General features: G+C 38.3%; 2 protein-coding genes across 4 annotated transcripts in view; one reads left to right on the top strand and one right to left on the bottom strand.

Annotated features, from left to right (window-relative positions):
• The window catches only part of LOC117989063 (uncharacterized), a 39986-nt gene extending 30740 nt beyond the window's left edge, over window positions 1–9246 (bottom strand). The window contains exon 1 of the mRNA XM_069503590.1: window positions 9095–9246. The gene's annotated coding sequence lies outside the window, so the exon portion shown is untranslated. The remainder of the gene's footprint in view (window positions 1–9094) is intronic.
• Window positions 9247–10955: 1709 nt separating this feature from the next.
• On the top strand, window positions 10956–16670 carry PIG-X (Phosphatidylinositol glycan anchor biosynthesis class X). 3 transcript variants are annotated; one of them, XM_034975987.2, is made up of 5 exons: window positions 10956–11301; window positions 12257–12404; window positions 13699–13853; window positions 14766–14931; window positions 16494–16670. In XM_034975987.2, the coding sequence occupies exons 1-5, from the start codon at window positions 11156–11158 to the stop codon at window positions 16653–16655; spliced, it is 777 nt and encodes a 258-aa protein (XP_034831878.1). In that variant the 5' UTR covers window positions 10956–11155; the 3' UTR covers window positions 16656–16670. The 3 variants fall into 3 exon arrangements, with proteins under 3 accessions (XP_034831878.1, XP_069359439.1, XP_034831879.1); XM_069503338.1 differs by lacking the exon at window positions 16494–16670 and adding an exon at window positions 15926–16092 and having other exon boundaries at window positions 14771–14931; XM_034975988.2 differs by lacking the exon at window positions 16494–16670 and adding an exon at window positions 15926–16092 and having other exon boundaries at window positions 10958–11301.
• The last annotated feature ends 1783 nt before the right edge of the window (window positions 16671–18453 follow it).

Genomic DNA, 18453 nt, shown 5'->3' with positions numbered 1-18453 from the left:
TGCTCGCTCACTATTGGCCACAATGCATTGTTGCAACAAGAATCGCACAAATTCAGCCAATCAGAACATTTGAGATTGTAATAATGATTGATGCAGGTTTTAGACAATCGCCCTGCTGGTCTGGTCTGGTGAGAGGCTTCGGCCGTGGCTAGCACCCTACCGGAAAAGCCGTGCCGCCAAGCGACAGCGTTCCGAAAATAGCATCCTATTTATTATAGTTACAAAGAAATCGTTTCCATGGTTTCCCGACTAATTGAAACTGATTGCAAATAATAGCTGTTTCTCAATTAGAAGCCGAGATAATTAACTATTAATTAATCGTAGGTTTTAATTAATTATGCTGGAGAGAAACTTCTGAATGACTGGGTCGTTGTATTGTTTAACATTATAATAATCATGCATTAATCATGAATACCGATGGTATTGGCTAACTAGCCCACGTTAGCCCGCTTCCATCTTAGACTGCATCATCACTCACCACCAGGTGAGATTGCAGTCAAGAGCTAACTTGTATCTGAATAATCTTGCTGGTTTTTCTCGGTAGGAACGGCATTCCGAACCAGTGGTAAATTAAACTAGTTGACGATTCAAAAGCACTTGTAAAAAGTTTACTTGAATAAAAATCTATTCTATTCTATTCTATAAAACCGGTCAAGAGCGAGTTGGACTCGCGCACCGAGGATTACGTACTCGTGATTTTTTTTCAACATTTTGCACGATAAATCAAAAACTATTGTGCATAAAAATAAATAAAAATCTGTTTTAGAATGTACAAGTAAAGCCCTTTCATTTGATACCCCACTTGATATAATTAAATTACTTTGAAAATTGAAAATACTAATTATTTGTTCATGTCAATCAACACATTTTAATTTTTTTCGCTCTTGACTTGAAGTAGGTGAGTATATTTTATAGAGATGACCCTGAATGGCTACATAGGTACCTACTACCTATAATAGTCTAACATCAGCGCAACGATATTAATTTAAGCTCTTTTTATGCCACTTCTATACCTAATTAATATAATTTCTGTGGTGACTGGTCACTGGTGCCCTTATATTTTGACTGTAATAATATTATATATTATAAGTGTTATATTCGATCTCGACCTGTCGCTTGCGACAGGTCAAGATGGCAATCGGGGTATGTAGCGTGGGGACGCCCCGCACATCCGCACGTCACCCGCGCTAGCCCGCACCGGGTTAGCGCGGAGCCTGTGCGGCTATGCGGGGCGTTCCCTCCCCGATTGAAATCTCGACATGTCGCGTACTACACTTCATCATCATCATCATCATGATCAACCCATCACCGGCTCACTACAGAGCACGGGTCTCCTCTCAGAGTGAGAAGGGTTTTGGCCATAGTCTACCACGCTGGCCATGTGCGGATTGGTAGACTTCACACACCTTTGAGAACATTATGGAGAACTCTCAGGCATGCAGGTTTCCTCACGATGTTTCCCTTCACCGTTAAAGCAAATGATATTTCCGGATCGAACCCCCGACCTCCGATTAGAAGGCGGACGTGCTAACCACTAGGCTATCACAGCTTAAACACTACATGTACTACACTTGTACCTAGGTAACTCGATATTGAGACTGCGAAAATACGACAAGGTTACTAAGCTACTGATTCAACAAAGGTGCATAAGGCAGTGGTCCGACCGCCGACGATGAACGAGAAACGAGTAGAACTAGAAACTTAAACGAGTTGGCGATCAGCGGGAAGCCAGTGTGTAATTTCGATAGTTTTGTCGCCGGGCTAGTGCAAGTGCAACGAGCGATTACTCGCGCCATTCGCCCGCGGTCGCTCAGTCCTGTGCAAACCTGCGCGCGTGTTACACGAGTTCAAGCGAGCGAGCATCGCTGAACGAATATCGCTGAGCGAGTTTATTTTTGAAAGCTCGTCACTCAGCGACAAAACTAGTAAAGCGAGTCGTCGCCGGCAGTGTGAACAGTTAGAGAGCAACTTTTGGTATTATGCATCTCTTTCGTTTACACGGAATGTACCTACATTTATTGTGCGTTTCTTGAGAGAGAAAATCGCCGATAATTAGCCGTTTTCTTGCCGGCGCGCGGACCACTGCCTAAAAATTACTGACGTCAAAGTAAAATAAATCAATTTGCAATAACAAGGTGACTCACTTCACATAAAACATTTCTGAAAAGTAAAACATTGTTAAGCAATTATCGCCTGTAAACTTGTATAGCGCAAAGACTCTTTTACCGTGCACATTATAGTGAATACAAAGTACAATAACTACTTACTTTATATTAATAATTGTGTATTGTCTGGTATTGTGATTTATGATGAATAAATTTTACACCAGTCAAAATAGCGCTGAAAAGTAAATCGTACAACACGCGCACAACTCAACGACCTTTTAGTTACTTAGGTACCTACCATTTACTTTGGCCTAAGCTACGAACTAGACGGGTCATAACAAGTCATAACTCATTTTTCATATAAGTCCCGCAAATTGCTTAGGCGCGTGGCCGCCATTTTAGGGACGTCAGCACTAGACTGAAGTTTACTGATGGTATTTACTTAAATAGGATACGTCAAATGACGTCAAAATGACGTCATTTCGATGTTAATGAGACATGCACATAAGTGGAGAGACATGGTTCCAGCGCAATAGCAATTTGCGGGACTTATACGGAACAATGTTTTTACGGTCTGCTCGTTTTCCCCTAAAACTTGATGTTAATAATTTAGACGGCTCACAGAAACACGATTACTTTTTTTTCAATACAAGTTAGCCCTAGACCCTAGACTGCGATCTCACCTGGTATAATAAGTAATGATGCAGTCTAAAATGGAAATTTGTCTGGAGGGAGGCTTCGGCCGTGGCTAGTTACCACCCTACCGGCAAAGCCGTGCCGCCAAGCGATTTAGCGTTCCGGTACGATGCCGTGTAGAAACCAAAGGGGTATGGGTTTAATAAAAAAAAACTGCCATACCCCTTACTGCCATAGCCCGCTATCATCTTAGACTGCCTCATCACTTACCACCAGGTGAGATTGCAGTCAAGGGCTAACTTGTATCTAAATAAAAATAAAAAATAAAAAAAGCGGGGTAACTTGGAAGGGGTATGGCAATTTCATTAAACACATAGGTACCTACCTCTGCGGTTTCTACACGGCATCGTATTGGAACGCTAAATCGCTTGACTGCCCAGCTTTGTTTGAAATAGCTCTTCTTAGGTGGTCTAATATTTAATTATAGGTACCTAATTTACAACCAATAACGAGCCTCTAAACCATTATTTTGTGTACACTTCCTTACTTATTAATATTTTGGATACAAGATATTAAAGTACCTATTGTTTTAAGAGTACCTAGAAATTGAACAATAAACAGTGAAGATTATGACAGCAGTTTTAATTAATTACATCATCGACAAGAGTGTATTTAAAGTAGTAACGACCTTCATACAATTAGCTTCGGTATTGACAAAAGTAAACCAAATAAGTAGCCTATTAATGTTGTACAAGGCGTTTTTATAAGACCTCTTATAATTTACTAGCTTTTCCTGAGACTTATTGTCGCGAATTCGTCCGCGTGGACTACACAAATTTCAAACCCCTATTTCACCGCCTTAGGGGTTGAATTTTCAAAAATCCTTTCTTAGCGGATGCCTGCGTCATAATAGCTATCTGCATGCTCAATTTCAGCCCGATCCGTCCAGTAGTTTGAGCTGTGCGTTGATAGATCAGTCGGTCAGTCAGTCATTCAGTCACCTTTTCCTTTTATATATTTAGATTTTATCAGGGGGCACGGCAGAGCCCCCGCCAAGAAGAGCCAAACTAAAGGACAGGGCACTACGTAGGTATATTTTCTGGAAGCGTTTCGTCGTATTTTCGAGCAGTCATAGGTAGCTTCGGTCTGGATGACGCTAGAAATTTTTATTTTAGGATAGGAATTAATAGCAAATTTATATTTTCGAATCACCATTTATCAGTATTTGTTTTCGCCCTCAAGTTTTCAGACATTTCAGTATTTCAACATTTTCAACTTGAAGCTTAAATTTATTTTCATTCGTCAATTTCCAAAGATCTTCACAGAACATGGGCTTGGGCGGTGGGTGTGCCGCTTTAGATCGTCCTTCCACCTAGTGGGGGGTCTTCTAACTGCTAATGTTGTTTTCCGGTGCAGGGTCATTATTCAAGCCACTTGGGACCCCAACGTCCTATCGGTTGTTGGAGCTATGCTATGTGCTATGCGTGAATATCGGACAAGTACGAGTTGAACTCGCGAGGAAAGGGTTCCGTACGAGATAAAATGTAAGTTTGTACGCACATTATTGAGAGATTTAGGTACCATGTTATTTTAATACTACAGTCTTTTTCTTTTAGTCAGTTCTTGCAATTTTAAACCTAAAAAAAACTAGATAGGTACTTACTTATTTTCTATATTTTAACCCCAAGTCACCCCGTAAGCACCCTTCGGGTACGAAACTCTACAAAACACCTACAAAATGAAGAACTAGGTACCTACGTGCTTCAGGATTGCTGAAAATTCTACCCTCTCCATTTTCAAAATTCCACTCGAGCGACGTCGTGGCGGTTCTGCACTCTGCAGTTATAAATAGATAGTAATTTCTAGAACATCGGCTAATAATATCACATGATCTTATGTTGTCGTGATAGAACGATTTACGAATGAACTTGTAGGTATATACAATAAATTATGTTTATATACAAGGCATCAAGTCGATGCTAATGTCTTATACCCATAAAAGTTGTTAATTTTATATGATGACATGTCTCATGGTAACTAAAAATGTACCTACCTACACCTTCTCGATGAATCACTCGATCTATCGGTGAAAATCGCAATAAATCCCTAGGTACAGCAGTATCCGAGATTAAGGGATGATTTATGCTAACACGTCCGTGCCACGTACGAGGCACGGATGTGGGACGACTCATGTCCGCCATGGGATATACATCATCATTATCAACCCATCGCCGGGTCACTACAGAGCACGGGTCTCGTCTCAGAGTGAGAAGAGTTTTGGCCGTAGTCTACCACGCTGGCCATGTGCGGATTGGTAGACTTAACACACCTTTGAGAACATTATGGAGAACGGCATGCAGGTTTCCTCACGATGTTTTCCTTCACCGTTAAAGCAAGTGACATTTAATTAATTAAAACGCACATAATTTTGAAAAGTTACAGGTGCGTGCCCGGGATCGAACCACCGACTTCCGATTAAAAGGCGGACGTCCTAACCACTTGGCTACCACAGCTTATCATGTTAGCATAAAATATCATCCCTTACGCGATCGTATGATGGATGGTACAAACAGACGCGGCGGTTTTTGTATATAGCTAATGGAAGCATGGATTAAAATAGTACCTAAGTGGTACTTTTATTATTCAAAATAATCCATTCCTTTTTATAACTGTAGGGTTGCCAACCACCTTGGATTTTTATAACTGTAGGGTTGCCAACCACCTTGTATTTTTATAACTGTAGGGTTGCCAACCACCTTGGATTTTTATAACTGTAGGGTTGCCAACCACCTTGGATTTTTCGGGACGTTCCGAAAAAATGTTTGCAGGTACAACACCTATCCATACTGCCATACTAATATTATAAATGCGAAAGTGTGTCTGTCTGTCTGTCTGCTAGCTTTTCACGGCCCAACCGTTCTACCGATTTTGATGAAATTTGGTACAGAATTAGCTTATATCCCGGGGAAGGATATAGGCTACTTTTTACCCCGGAAAATCAAAGAGTTCCCACGGGATTTTTAAAAACCTAAATCCACGCGGACGAAGTCGCGGGCATCATCTAGTTTCAAATAAAGTTTTCTTGTCTAAAGATAAACTTTTGCAAACTGGGACTATACGTAATTGGTACCTTGAGTCTAATTGATGTAACTATGCAAATTATTATTGTAATTAATTAACCTACTATTAGTAACGATATACCATTAACCATCTATATATTTTATTCAACGAAACAACGAAAGCAACAAGCAACGAAAAATGGACACAGAAAATAACTGAATGGTTACCTCGAGATGGACAAAGGAAAAGAGGGAAACAATACAGGCGATGGGAAGACGACATAAGAAAAGTTGGAGGAGCAACATGGAAAAAGACAGCGCGTGACAGGCAAAAGTGGAAGCTGCTGGAAGAGGCCTATGTGTCGAGAGGACACGCTGATAGCTAAAGAACAAAACAAATTCTATTTTCTAAAGACTAAAATTATAAATATTAAAAAAGAAAAACTATCAGCAATAAAGGCTTAAAAAAAAAAAAAAATATTCATCGTTACAAAGTTTGTGCTTATTCTACTTCGTCCGCGAGGTCTACAAAATTTTCAAACATCTGTTTTACCCCCTTAGGCACAGAATATAATAATAGTACTACTACTACTAATAATATTCAACCCTAAGGCATTAGGGTTGAATTTAAAAAATCCTTTCTTAGCGGACGTCTACGTCATAATAGCTATCTGCATGCCTAATTTAAGCCCGATCCGTTCAGTAGTTTGAGCTGTGCGTTGATAGATCAGTCAGTCAGTCAGTCACCTTTCCGTTTTATATATTTAGATGAATGCCTATGTAGTTATTTCTGTATTCTTATTAAGAATTCATACTAATATTATCGATATGCAAAGGTAGGTATCTGTTTCTTTTTCATCACTTAAGTACTTTTCACGGTGCATGCAATTTTGTATTTTTTTTCTCTGTTCATCAAAATTTTACCCGTCAAAATCAGTATTTTAGTTTTTTTACAGTCCTGTAGCAACTTGTCAGTCTCCGGAATGCAAAGCTTGCATTCTGTGTTAAATAAAAATACATACAGAGACATTTTTGCACTTATTAGCATAGAGTAGGTAGAAGCTATTTCTGTAAGAAAATTCCATTAAGATATTATTTTAACAATATTGTTAAAATAATATCTTAATGGAATTTTCTTTGAATAATTTTTATTAGCTTTTAGATACGTTACATTAATGCCGTGGATGAAGTATGCATAATTAAATTAAGAAAAAAAACAAAACCGGTGAATAAATTATCACGTTAAGCATACTTACTAAAACATTCTAAACTTGGCTTGGGGAACATTACAAAAATAAATGAGACCAGAATCTAAGCATCCCAACTCCACGCAGCCTTATCTGTTCTATCCCTAGTTTTTTTTTTTTTTTTTGGTAAAGTAAAGACTTTTACATGTTTCTGGCGTGAAACTTAGGATTTACCGCGTGAACGGAAACGCAAATAAAAACGCGAAATCAACTATCATCTAAGACCTTCGCCTTCGCTAACTCAGTGTCCAACGACGAATGATAGCCACCGAGCTCATGTGACATTGATCGATTCTACATTGCTGCTTCGTTGAGTGATATTAAAATAATTTTTCGTACGAAACCTTCAATGGATTAAAAATAAATGTGCCTAATAAGTGGCTATCATTTAGTGATAGACACTGAGTTAGCGAATCAGTAAACAGTTCGGACTTTTGCAATTTAGGCTGAAATCTTTAGAGTGCACTTCGACTTTACTCAGACTTAAGATTGAGTTAAAACGAGACAGACTTATGTGAGAGATATAGCTGTCTCGTTTTAACTCTGTCTTAAGTTTAAGCAAATTCAAAATGCAATCTATAGATCTCACCCTAAGACTTTTTGATTCATATAAAATCAAAAGTAGAGCCGGAACGATAAACCTATTTCTGAGAAAACAAAGAATTCAATAGTCTTGGAATAAATTAACTAATCCACTTAACTACATTCACAGGTTTTTCTCAAAACAATGATGTGAAAAACGGGATTATAATACCTATATTTCCTTAGTCGCAAGTCATTTGAATTTCAATCAACGAATGTACCTATAGTTAATTACGAAGTGCTAAAAATAGTGCGGGTCAAAAAAATATTCTCAAATTCGAGAAGTTAAGAAGTATTTGAACAATCTCATTATCCTAAACAGGGCAACGAACCTTGCGTTACAAAAAAACCAATCAAGATAGACAGCGATAATTTTTTTGGAATGTACATAAGTCCCGCAAATTGCTAATGCGCGTGGCCGTCATTTTAGTGACGTTAGCACTAGTCGGAAATTTCGAGCTGATGGTATATTTTTATTTCGGCTGATGTCAAATTACGTCATTTCGATGTTAATGAGACATGGTTCCAACGCAATAGCAATTTGCGGGACTTATAACACCAAATTGATAGTTTTCAGATTTTTTCCTTTACTTGTGTTATAAGTAGCTACCTGGCAAACATGATTCTAGGTCAACGAGAAGTACCCTATAGGTTTTCATTCGCTTTTCTTAACAGACAGACAGACAACGAAGTGACCCTATAAGGGTTCCTTTTTTCTTTTGAGGTACGGAACCCTAAAATCAACCTTATACATACCTACTATAATTAATGCAAAGTCTGTCTGTCTAGGACCTTTTTACAGAAAGGATTTTATAAAATTTGGTAGGTATAAGACTGCAGACATAGCTTGCATTATAAGACCAGATAGAGACAGACATAGGCTACTTCTAATCCCAGATAATTAAAGCGTTACCATGGGATTTTTTAAAAACCTAAATCCAGACCTACATTACGACCTACAACCTAAACGAAGACAATAGCTGTTACGCGGGCATCATCAAATGTTTCAAAAAAATACTGACCGTTAATATTTTCCAATATGGTCATTTTGAGATTTTATTTATGTAAGCCTAGTGTGAATAAATAACAAAAATATGTAAGTATTAAATTGCATTCCAATTATTATGATTTCATTGAAGGCGTTTTATATTTTTATCACTTAAGTAAGTTTTTGAAAACGTGCACAACCCTAAAAAAATTCTCAATTCCTAACATTCATGCCATTCTTCGTATTAATAGTAAAAACTAGAAAAAACACGATTATTTTTTCGCGATTCGTAAGTTTTCCGAGTAGTAACTATTGCACATTGGATTCCAATTGGCATTTTAGCTAATTCGTTAAACCTTAACGGTTAAGGTACTGCTAACCCTGGAGCCCCCAATTTCCACAAACATCTCCAGTAAACATTGTAGTAGGGAAGTACATAGTCTACGTATTGTTGTTAAGTAAAACCAATAAAGTTACCTTAGGAATGTCCCCTCCGCGTGGTATGTTATGCGCACTGAATAATAACAGTATAGGTTTGTAACGGTGGAACACAGCACGGGCACACTTGCAGCCTTTTACGAGCGCTAGCGTAAACTGCGGCAACCGGCTTCTTGATTGTTGATCAGTTCTCTTCTAGGGTGACCACGGAGAATGTAAGCGTTAATATTGAATTTTAAAAAAACAACTGCCTTCCATCCGTTTCAGACTGGAAACTTCGCTTCAAAAATGCGCGTCAACTTGAGGTTCTTAACCTCCACTTTAAATATCCTTCAAGACAAAAGTGAACAGGAATCTTCTACTCAAGCGTAGGTTTCTTCCCCGTTAGCCCGCTTCCATAGATTGCAACCACCAGTTGAGATTGCAATCAAAGGCTGACTTGTATCTAAATAAAATAATAATAAAAAGGGTAGGTAGTCTATCTCAGGCTGCATCATTACTAATTGCCAGCAGGTCCGATCGCTATTGCAGCAGCAGTCTATACCTAGGTACCTAAATTTAAAAAAATTGTCAAAAGCCACGCAATCCACACATTGTAAGTATGGGTAAGTTCTTAAGTATGGGTTGCCTGGAAGAGATCACTTTAGTGATAAGGTCGCCCTTTGTTTTTTAAGTGTATCCTGTATTCTTACTCTCTGTAATTCTAGTAACAATAAAGTTGTTTTAAATTAAATTAAATTGTATGTTTGACTGTTGTATTTTGTTGCTGGACTAGGTAATCAAGTTAATTTCATTAGTAAAAAATATAAGCTCCTAAAGTGTCGTAAAAATCAAAAGAATACAATTTTGTATTATAATTTTTTCAGGACTATCCCAAACTCCCAGATATCCTGGTCACCGCATCCGCCTTCAGAGTTCGGTCGTCATAATTGACGGCAATGACTCAAGGTGGAGCCGTCCTGTCTCAATGTTGGTGTACCTACATGGAACAATCCGCTATACACCTTCCCTTGCCAGGTAACCTGTGGTGATGTGATGGTCACCACAGCTGGTGAGTGATCATGGTGGTGAGTGATGATGGAGGGTCTAGATCACCAATTTAGGTAAAATTGGCATCACGTAAAAAGACTTCTTGACGCTTGATTTGTCGTTAGTATATTTTATAGTATGGTAGGTACCTACCTACCAAAGTATATAAATATTAAAGTTGAGAATTCTTGCAGTGCAGAAGACTACCAGCAAGGTATTGTACCTACATTATAATTATTATTAATCTATCGCAAGCGCAATTTGCAGTCTAATATTTAAAAAATCGTAATTCAATGAAATTTAAAAGTGGCAGTAGGAAGTTGGTACCTACCGTGGCCCGTGTCGCGTTTACCTATCTCTCTTAATTGGTAGTGATTGGTACAGGCAGGCCATATTGGATTTTTGATGACGTCATAATATTATTTTGTTCACGTCTTCTCCTCATGAATCATTGTTATCAGGACTTGGATGGATTTCAAAGGCAAACACTTTATGTCAAGGAATAGAAGAACCGCAGTCATGGGTAGTTAAATGGTTAGAATTGATGGTTCCAAATTCTAATGGTACCATCAGACGCTTACGGCAAATTTGTATTTAATCATTAGCAAGCATCGGCAAACACCACAGAGTACTTTTTATATCAGTGTTTGGCAGCCAAACTTTGGCTATAGTTTGGCTTGCAGCCAAACGGATTGGACGACAAGCACTCCCAAGCGTTGGCAAGCATCAACGCAAACACCCGTCCAAACGCTTGCTAGTGATTGTTGTTCGCTGTTTATCACAAGCAAGTGTCCGACGCACCATAATGATTGGGTATCTTTTGTAGTGGCAACATTTTAACTTTGACAGATGACTGATAAGTGATAATAAACGTCAACGTCAAAAGTCAAAACTTTATTTCAAAAATCCATCAAAATGTGCATCAAAAATTTCAAAAATTAAAAGTTTGCCGTTGCCGAATTTGTTTATCTTTTGCACCTTTTTCCAAAGGAAATTTTGTGAATATAAAATGTAAAAAAATCCTATGTTCAACCACAAGTCCAAGCACAAGTCTATCATTGCTATAAGTGTATGAATAAAATGATGATCAACAATCAAGTAGTTTTATCAAAAGTTAGTGTAATTTGGTGTTTATTATTTTTGCGTGAAATTGAAGGGAAAAATTGCAATTTCAATGTACAAGTTGAACAAAAATTACTCAACGAAGGCTTCCACAGGTAATTAGATCTTCTTTTGACTTATATTATTAATTTTTAACGACTTTAACGTACATGAACATCAGTGTTTTTGTTTCGAAATTCGGTGCGAGAACTCTACATCTAGCAGGTCAAACCTCTCAAAAGAATAGTAGTAGTTTCGTTCAAATTTAAATCCTATATTTTGTACCTACATGTGAGCAACAGTATTCTATCCATATAAAAGACTTTAGTGACAGACTAGCAGAAAGCACCTAACCAGTTTAATCGAGAAACTTGAAAACTAACTTACTTAGTACTAGAAATCATTTTGCGAAATTCCAATGCGATGCTTTAGCGTCGTCGTCATCAACCGATAGACCGATAGATAGATCCACTGCTGAACATATGTCTCTTCTATCTATGGTCTTTCTTTCTTTCTTTGCTCTGGGCTGGTTTACGCACTTAAACGTTTCTTACTGTTGTGTGTGCATTGCCCCTCCTTGCTGAAGTCTTCACTCCAGCCATCCAAGCTCGCTCCAGAAGCAGAGTAGACCACCCAGGTTGCTGAGGGCTTCATGGAGTGAAGTTGGAGAACCCAAATGGGTTGTTCTGCCACACCCATGCACTCTAGGAGCACGTCTGTGTTTCATCATCATTCAATGTCTACGCCATAATAGCAATCTGCATGCCAAATTTCAGTCCGATCCGTACAGTTTGAGCTGTGCATTGATAGATCAGTCAGTCAGTCACCTTTTCCTTTCATATTTATAGATGTCTGTTTGTTAAAATTCAAATCCTTTCCTGTCAACACACCAGGGAAAAAACTGAGTTTATTTTTATTTGCTATAAGCACACATTTGACCACAATCACACCTGATGGGAAGTGGTGATGTGGCCTAAAATGGGACACCCTTACCTAGAAGATGCCTATTCACTCTTACATAGAATTGCTGAGAGAATGCAATATTTGAGATCTCTTTAATATGAATTCCAGGAACCTGAGCATCAACATAGACTTTGCGAGTGACAATGAAGAGGAAAGATGGTTGTATGAAGACTGCATGGTCGGGATCGAGCAGACCTTACCCGCTGGAGTGTATGCTAGTCCCGATGAAATTAATGATAATGGCTGCAAGAATCTGGTATGTAAGTTTACTGAGTAATTTGTATTCTATTGTATTATGACTTCGTTCGCGTGGAATTAGGTTTTGTAAAAATCCCGTGGGAACTCTTTGATTTTCCACGATAAAAAGTAGCCTATGTCACTCTCCAGGTCTTTATCCATACACATGCAAAAAATCTATTCAATCTGTAGCACCATTGCGACGTGATTGAAGGACAAACCAACCAACCAACAAACAAACACACTTTCGCATTTATAATAAGGGTACAGATTAATCAGTAACATTACTTGTAGCCGAATTTTACGTAAAATAATGATATCATATTTAAGATAATAGTGATGTAATATGTGGTTCAGTTGTGTCATGTGGATGAGTCAATGAACCAGTTCCTGCTTCACTATTTTGCATTGAGCTCACACAAGCAGAGTGAAAAGAAAGTATATATCATATCAAACAAGTAAATAATTACTAAAATAATATAAGTATCTAGAGATTGGTATAATAGTGCTTTAAAAAAGTGTTTTAGGATATGATTTACGTAAATATATATTTTACTAGCTTATGCCCGCGACTTCGTTCGCGTGGACTACACAAATTTCAGACCCCTATTGTACCCCCTTAAGGGATGCATTTTCAAAAATCCTTTCTTAGCGAATGCCTACGTCATAATAGCTATCAGCATGCCAAATTTCAACCTGATCCGTCCAGTAGTTTGAGCTGTGCGTTGATAGACCAGTCAGTCAGTCAGTCACCTTTTCTTTTTATATATTCAGATTAAGTAAGGTGGTCTTTAGATGTTATTAAACAATTTACAGCAGGTGATTGAGTTTTTAGGGTTCCGTTCCGTAAAAGGAAAAACGTGCAAAATGTCGAAAAAATGCAACTGTACTACGGAACCCTCCGTGCGCAAGCCTGACTAGCACTTGGCCAGTGTTTTTAATAATTTTTTACCATTAATTCCATTGAATCATCAACTCACAATGTTTGACACCTTTCTAAATTTACCCGTACCTACTGTACCAAAGATTTCACCGTATCAGCGGGTACACGAGCAGTGCGGCGCCGCAACGTTGTTATGTCGCAGCGGCGCCGTAGCAGCATTGGACAGTATGTTAATAAAAACAACTGAGCGGTGCCGCTCCGACGTCGCAACGTATTCACCGCTCCCCGCCTCGTCTCGGTGGTTGCAAGTCCGGTGCGGCGCCGGGGCGCATCGTGTGACATGCCGCAGATATTTCTATGTAAGACGACGCAGCGACACCGCTCTTAGTGAGGGGTTGATGATAATGCCTTCTCTTTCATATATTTCCAGATACACGCAATATTCAAAACGCCAGTCAACACAGAGCTACCGGCCCAAAAGTCTGAGCCCCTCATTATACATCTGTTGAGCAAAGTGAGGGACTATAGGACGCATGTGTACATACCCGTGCATGCGCGGTACCACCACGCGGCCGCTGGTGGAGGGTTAGTACAGAAATCTATCTATCTATACATCTGATGTATATAGGAATTGCTTATCTTTAAGATGTCAACCTTCTATTAGATTTTTATTCTTGTATACTTGGTAAGTAGATGTATTCTGTGAACCGCATTAAGATTTTTACACAAAAATAAAAATAAACAATAGATTTTGGAGTTCCCCGTACCTACTTAGAACTAAAGCTCAAATTTTTTTTTCATCAAACCCATATGTGTGGCGTATCTAAAGGTCTTCAAAAATGATATTCAGAGTATATTACTGAATAGTTTGCGCGAGAGACACTTCCAAAGTTGTAAAATGTGTCCCCCCATTGTGTAAAATAACAGAATAATAAAACTAAAAAAACTATATGATGTACATTACCATGCAAACTTCCACCGAAAATTGGTTTGAACGAGATCTAGTAAGTAGTTTTTGATTTATCGTGCAAAATGTCGATAAAATACGATTTAAAAAAAACAAATATTTTATTCAAAGTAAGTACATACAGAGTACACTTTTTGAATGTCATTACAAAAGTAAAATCACAAAAATAAAATAAAATAGTATAAATCAGTTAACAATAATAAAATAAAAATAGAATAAATCAGTTTACAAATTTAAGGTACCTAAGTTACCTACTTATGTAATTATTGTAAAAAATAGTAATTAAATTATCAAATAGTAAGTCATAAATTTCAGTTACAATTCAACGTCAAAATTAACAAAAAATAACAATAAATAACAAAACACTTAATGTTAATATGTAACATTACTTCAATGTATTAGAGCCTAGAGGAGTTGTCCAAGCGTCCTTATCCGATATTACGATATTACCGATTGTACTACGGAACCCTCAGTGTGCGAGTCTGACTCGCACTTGACCGGTTTTTTATTTCTGGTTTTGCTTATTCCAGAACAGTCCGAAACGAGATACCAGTACCGAAGCTGTACCTGATGTGTCCCGACAAGAAGCTGAACAGATGCGACAACCTGTACCTGCAGGTGACCAGAGACAACAACTTCTGTGTCAAAGAAGTCTCCAAAGAAATATGCTCGTGGAAAGAAATACCTACCATTGTGGTACGTCAACTGAATTCATTCATGAATAGAATTTACCTATGAATTCATTTAATTTCATGTAGGACTGCATATGCCTCGTATGATATGCCAAGATCCTACCACCGTTCGAAAAACAGATTAGACTAAGAAAAGCCGGGAAGAAAGTTGTAGTTGCTCTTTTAGAATAGAATAGAATAGAACATATATTTTATTCAAGTAAACTTTTTACAAGTGCTTTTGAATCTTGGTAGTTTTAATTTACCACTGGTTCGGAATCCCGTTCCTACCGAGAAGAACCAGCAAGAAACTCGGCGGTTGCTCTTTTTAATTTTTCAATCCAAAGCCACCATGATCCAAACAGACGTTCCTCCCAGTGTTGGGGACAATACGCAGAGTACCTTTCAACTTTTATAAATCAACGAAGGTCTGGCACGCGCTGGCTCTCTCGATTGACATCTAGTTTGGGGGTCGAGGGTAATTTTAAGCCAAGTAGTAAAGTTGTAATTAATTAGTTAGTTATTATGATAATGATTTTGTACTATTTAAAGTTTAAATACCTAGTACAAACTGTTAGAAATTCCCCTACCTACTGACCTACTAAAAATAAATTCTAGATAATTTAAATATTATAAACTTACTAGCTTATGCTCGCGACTTCGTCCGCGTGGACTACAAAATTTCAAACCCTTATTTCACCCCCTTAGGAGTTGAATTTTCAAAAATCCTTTCTTAGCGGATGCCTACGTCATAATAGCTATCTGCATGCCAAATTTCAGCCCGATCCGTCCAGTAGTTTGAGCTGTGCGTTGATAGATCAGTCAGTCAGTCAGTCAGTCAGTCAGTCAGTCACCTTTTCCTTTTATATAATATATAGATTTAAGATTACTTAAGGAAGTCTTTTGTCGCGATAATATGTCGGAAAAATATTCTTATACTTGTACCAACGCTTTGGAACAATAAATGATTTATTATTATTTATGTTATTATTATTTGACCTTTTTCTGGTTTGTTCCAGGTCACGACGCCTATAACCTGGGACGTAGCAATCGGCAACACGGACCACTACCTCATAGTGACGAGCGGCACTGTCACAGTCATCATAGCGGGCTCGCTCTACCTTCTGAACGCTATACACCAGCACAAGACACAGATGCACAGAAATAAAAAGAAGTTTTGAAAATACGTCACTCTTACTCATTTCATCATCATCATGATCGACACATCGCCGGCTCACTACAGAGCACGGCGGCGGGGTGATTACGGCGTAAATCTCGCGATCATTGCTGTCAAACGTCCGGCTAGAGAGAGACAGCCTAGCCACAAAGCAAAATAAGAAGAAGAGAGACAGCTAATGAACTGTCGCATTGCTACTGCTCTCGCTACTGCAACGTTTTACGTAATCACCCCGCCGGTCTCCTCTCAGAATAAGAAGGGTTTTGACCATAGTCTACCACGCTGGCCAAGTGCGGATTGGCAAACTACACACACCTTTGAGAGTTATAGAGAACTCTCAAGCATGCAGGTTAAGGTAAGGTATAAAATAAGGAAGGTCTGGCACGCGCTGGCTCCTTGGTTTGTTCCAGGTCACAGCGCCTATAACCTGGGACGTAGCAATCGGCAACACGGAGCACTACCTCATAGTGACATGCGGCACTGTCACAGTCATCATAGCGGGCTCGCTCTACCTTCTGAACGCTATACACCAGCACAAGACACAGATGCACAGAAATAAAAAGAAGTTTTGAAAATACGTCACTCTTACTCATTTCATTATCATCATGATCGACACATCGCCGGCTCACTACAGAGCATGGGTCTCCTCTCAGAGCGATCAAGCACTCATCCGATCCGAGTTCGTGAAATATATTGTACTAGCTGATCCCCGCGGCTTCGCCCGCGTAGATTTAGGTTTTTAAAGATCCCGTATAGCCTATGTCACTCAGGAACAATGTAGCTTTCTACTGGTGAAAGAATTTTTAAAATCGGTTCAGTAGTTCCAAAGATTACCCCCTACAAACAAACTTAACGACATTACCTCTTTATATAATAGTATAGAATATAGAAGATATCCATGCAAAAATCACATTGATCTGTTGCTCCGTTGCGACGTGATTGAGGGACAAACCAACAAACAAACACACTTTCGTATTTATAATAATACTAGCTGATGCCCGCGACTTCGTCCGCGTGGATATACATTTTTCAAAATCCCGCGATAACTCTTTTATTTTCCGGGATAAAAGTAGCCCTATGTGTTAATCCAGGGTATAATCTATCTCCATTCCAAATTTCATCCGTTCAGCCATTTTTGCGTGATTGAGTAACAAACATCCACACTTTCACATTTATAATACTCATTTATTTATTTTTCTCATTTTTATCATATTTAAAAAAAACAACAAACAATAAAATAACAGAAGCAACAAAAAAAAAAGTAAAGTAACAGAAAATCAAATAACAGGAACAACAAAAAATTAAATAAAATAAAATAAACAACAGAATATAAAGTAACAGAAACAACAAACGATAGAATAACAGAAACAACAGAAATTAAAATAACAAGAACAAAAAAATTAAAGTAACTGGAACAACAACAAAAAAATAAAAAAAAACAATAATTAAAAAAAAGATTCAGACGAATTGAGAACCTCCTCCTTTTTTTGAAGTCGGTTAAAAATATGATAAAATGGATCCCACTAGCAGCGGGCTAGGATCCAAGCTGCCAATGGTCAGGGCTCCAGAGTGAGGAACCTCCTCACAATGCGTGCCGTCTCAAGAACCACTGCCTTCTGTATCTTACCCTTGATCCAACAATTAAGCGATAGTTTCTTAAGATGTTGGTCGAAACTATTCGCAATAAGACCATTGACTGATACAACTATCGGTACAATAATCGTTGAGTCAACACTCCACATGGCGGTAATCTCGTGAGCCAAGTCCAAGTATTTTGATACTTTTTCCTTTTCTATAGGATACTAGGATACGGATGGTACCTACTGATGACTCCGATCGCCTTCCTTCGCGCCATGACATCATGATACACAGCAGTTATGCAAACGGTAATGTGTGTGCACCTTAATGAAGCGCCAAAGTAGTCGTAACTGCTACGAAAAAAAATGTAGGCGTTCGCTCTGGAAAATAGCATAGTATGAACTGAGCCTAATACCAGCAATAAAGAAATAATATTATGTCAAAAGGCCGCGATTACACCTGTAAGTTTTACTCACGAAAGTAGCTTACGTGATTGAAGGTAAACATGAGTGTTTACGATAGTAAATTTGTCGTAAGTTAATCGTGTAAGCTACTTACGTGAGTTAAACTTACAGGTGTGATTGCGGCCAAAGTAACATTTTTATTTATTCATGTAAGATTGATAAATAGAACAAAATGGCGAAAGTAAAAACAAAAATGTTACACTTTTCTAGCTAATGCCATCTGTATTAAGAAGGTTGAATTAATAGTGATAGGAAAAGTGCGGTGCAGGAAAGTCTTTCTTCCGGTAGAAAAGTACCTACCTCCACAAGTATTACTTAGAAACAGTGC

This window comes from Maniola hyperantus, chromosome 15 (assembly GCF_902806685.2).
Source record: "Maniola hyperantus chromosome 15, iAphHyp1.2, whole genome shotgun sequence".
In the NCBI taxonomy this organism is placed as follows: Eukaryota; Metazoa; Arthropoda; class Insecta; order Lepidoptera; family Nymphalidae; genus Maniola; species Maniola hyperantus.
This window is presented reverse-complemented; position numbering and strand designations above follow the sequence as displayed.

Coding starts and splice junctions, on each gene's coding strand:
- PIG-X (XM_034975987.2), top strand. CDS start 11,156: ATGAATAAAATGATGATCAACAATCAAGTAGTTTTATCAAAAGTTAGT. Junction 11,302..12,256: donor CTCAACGAAGGCTTCCACAG/GTAATTAGATCT, acceptor TATGAATTCCAG/GAACCTGAGCATCAACATAG. Junction 12,405..13,698: donor ATAATGGCTGCAAGAATCTG/GTATGTAAGTTT, acceptor ATATATTTCCAG/ATACACGCAATATTCAAAAC.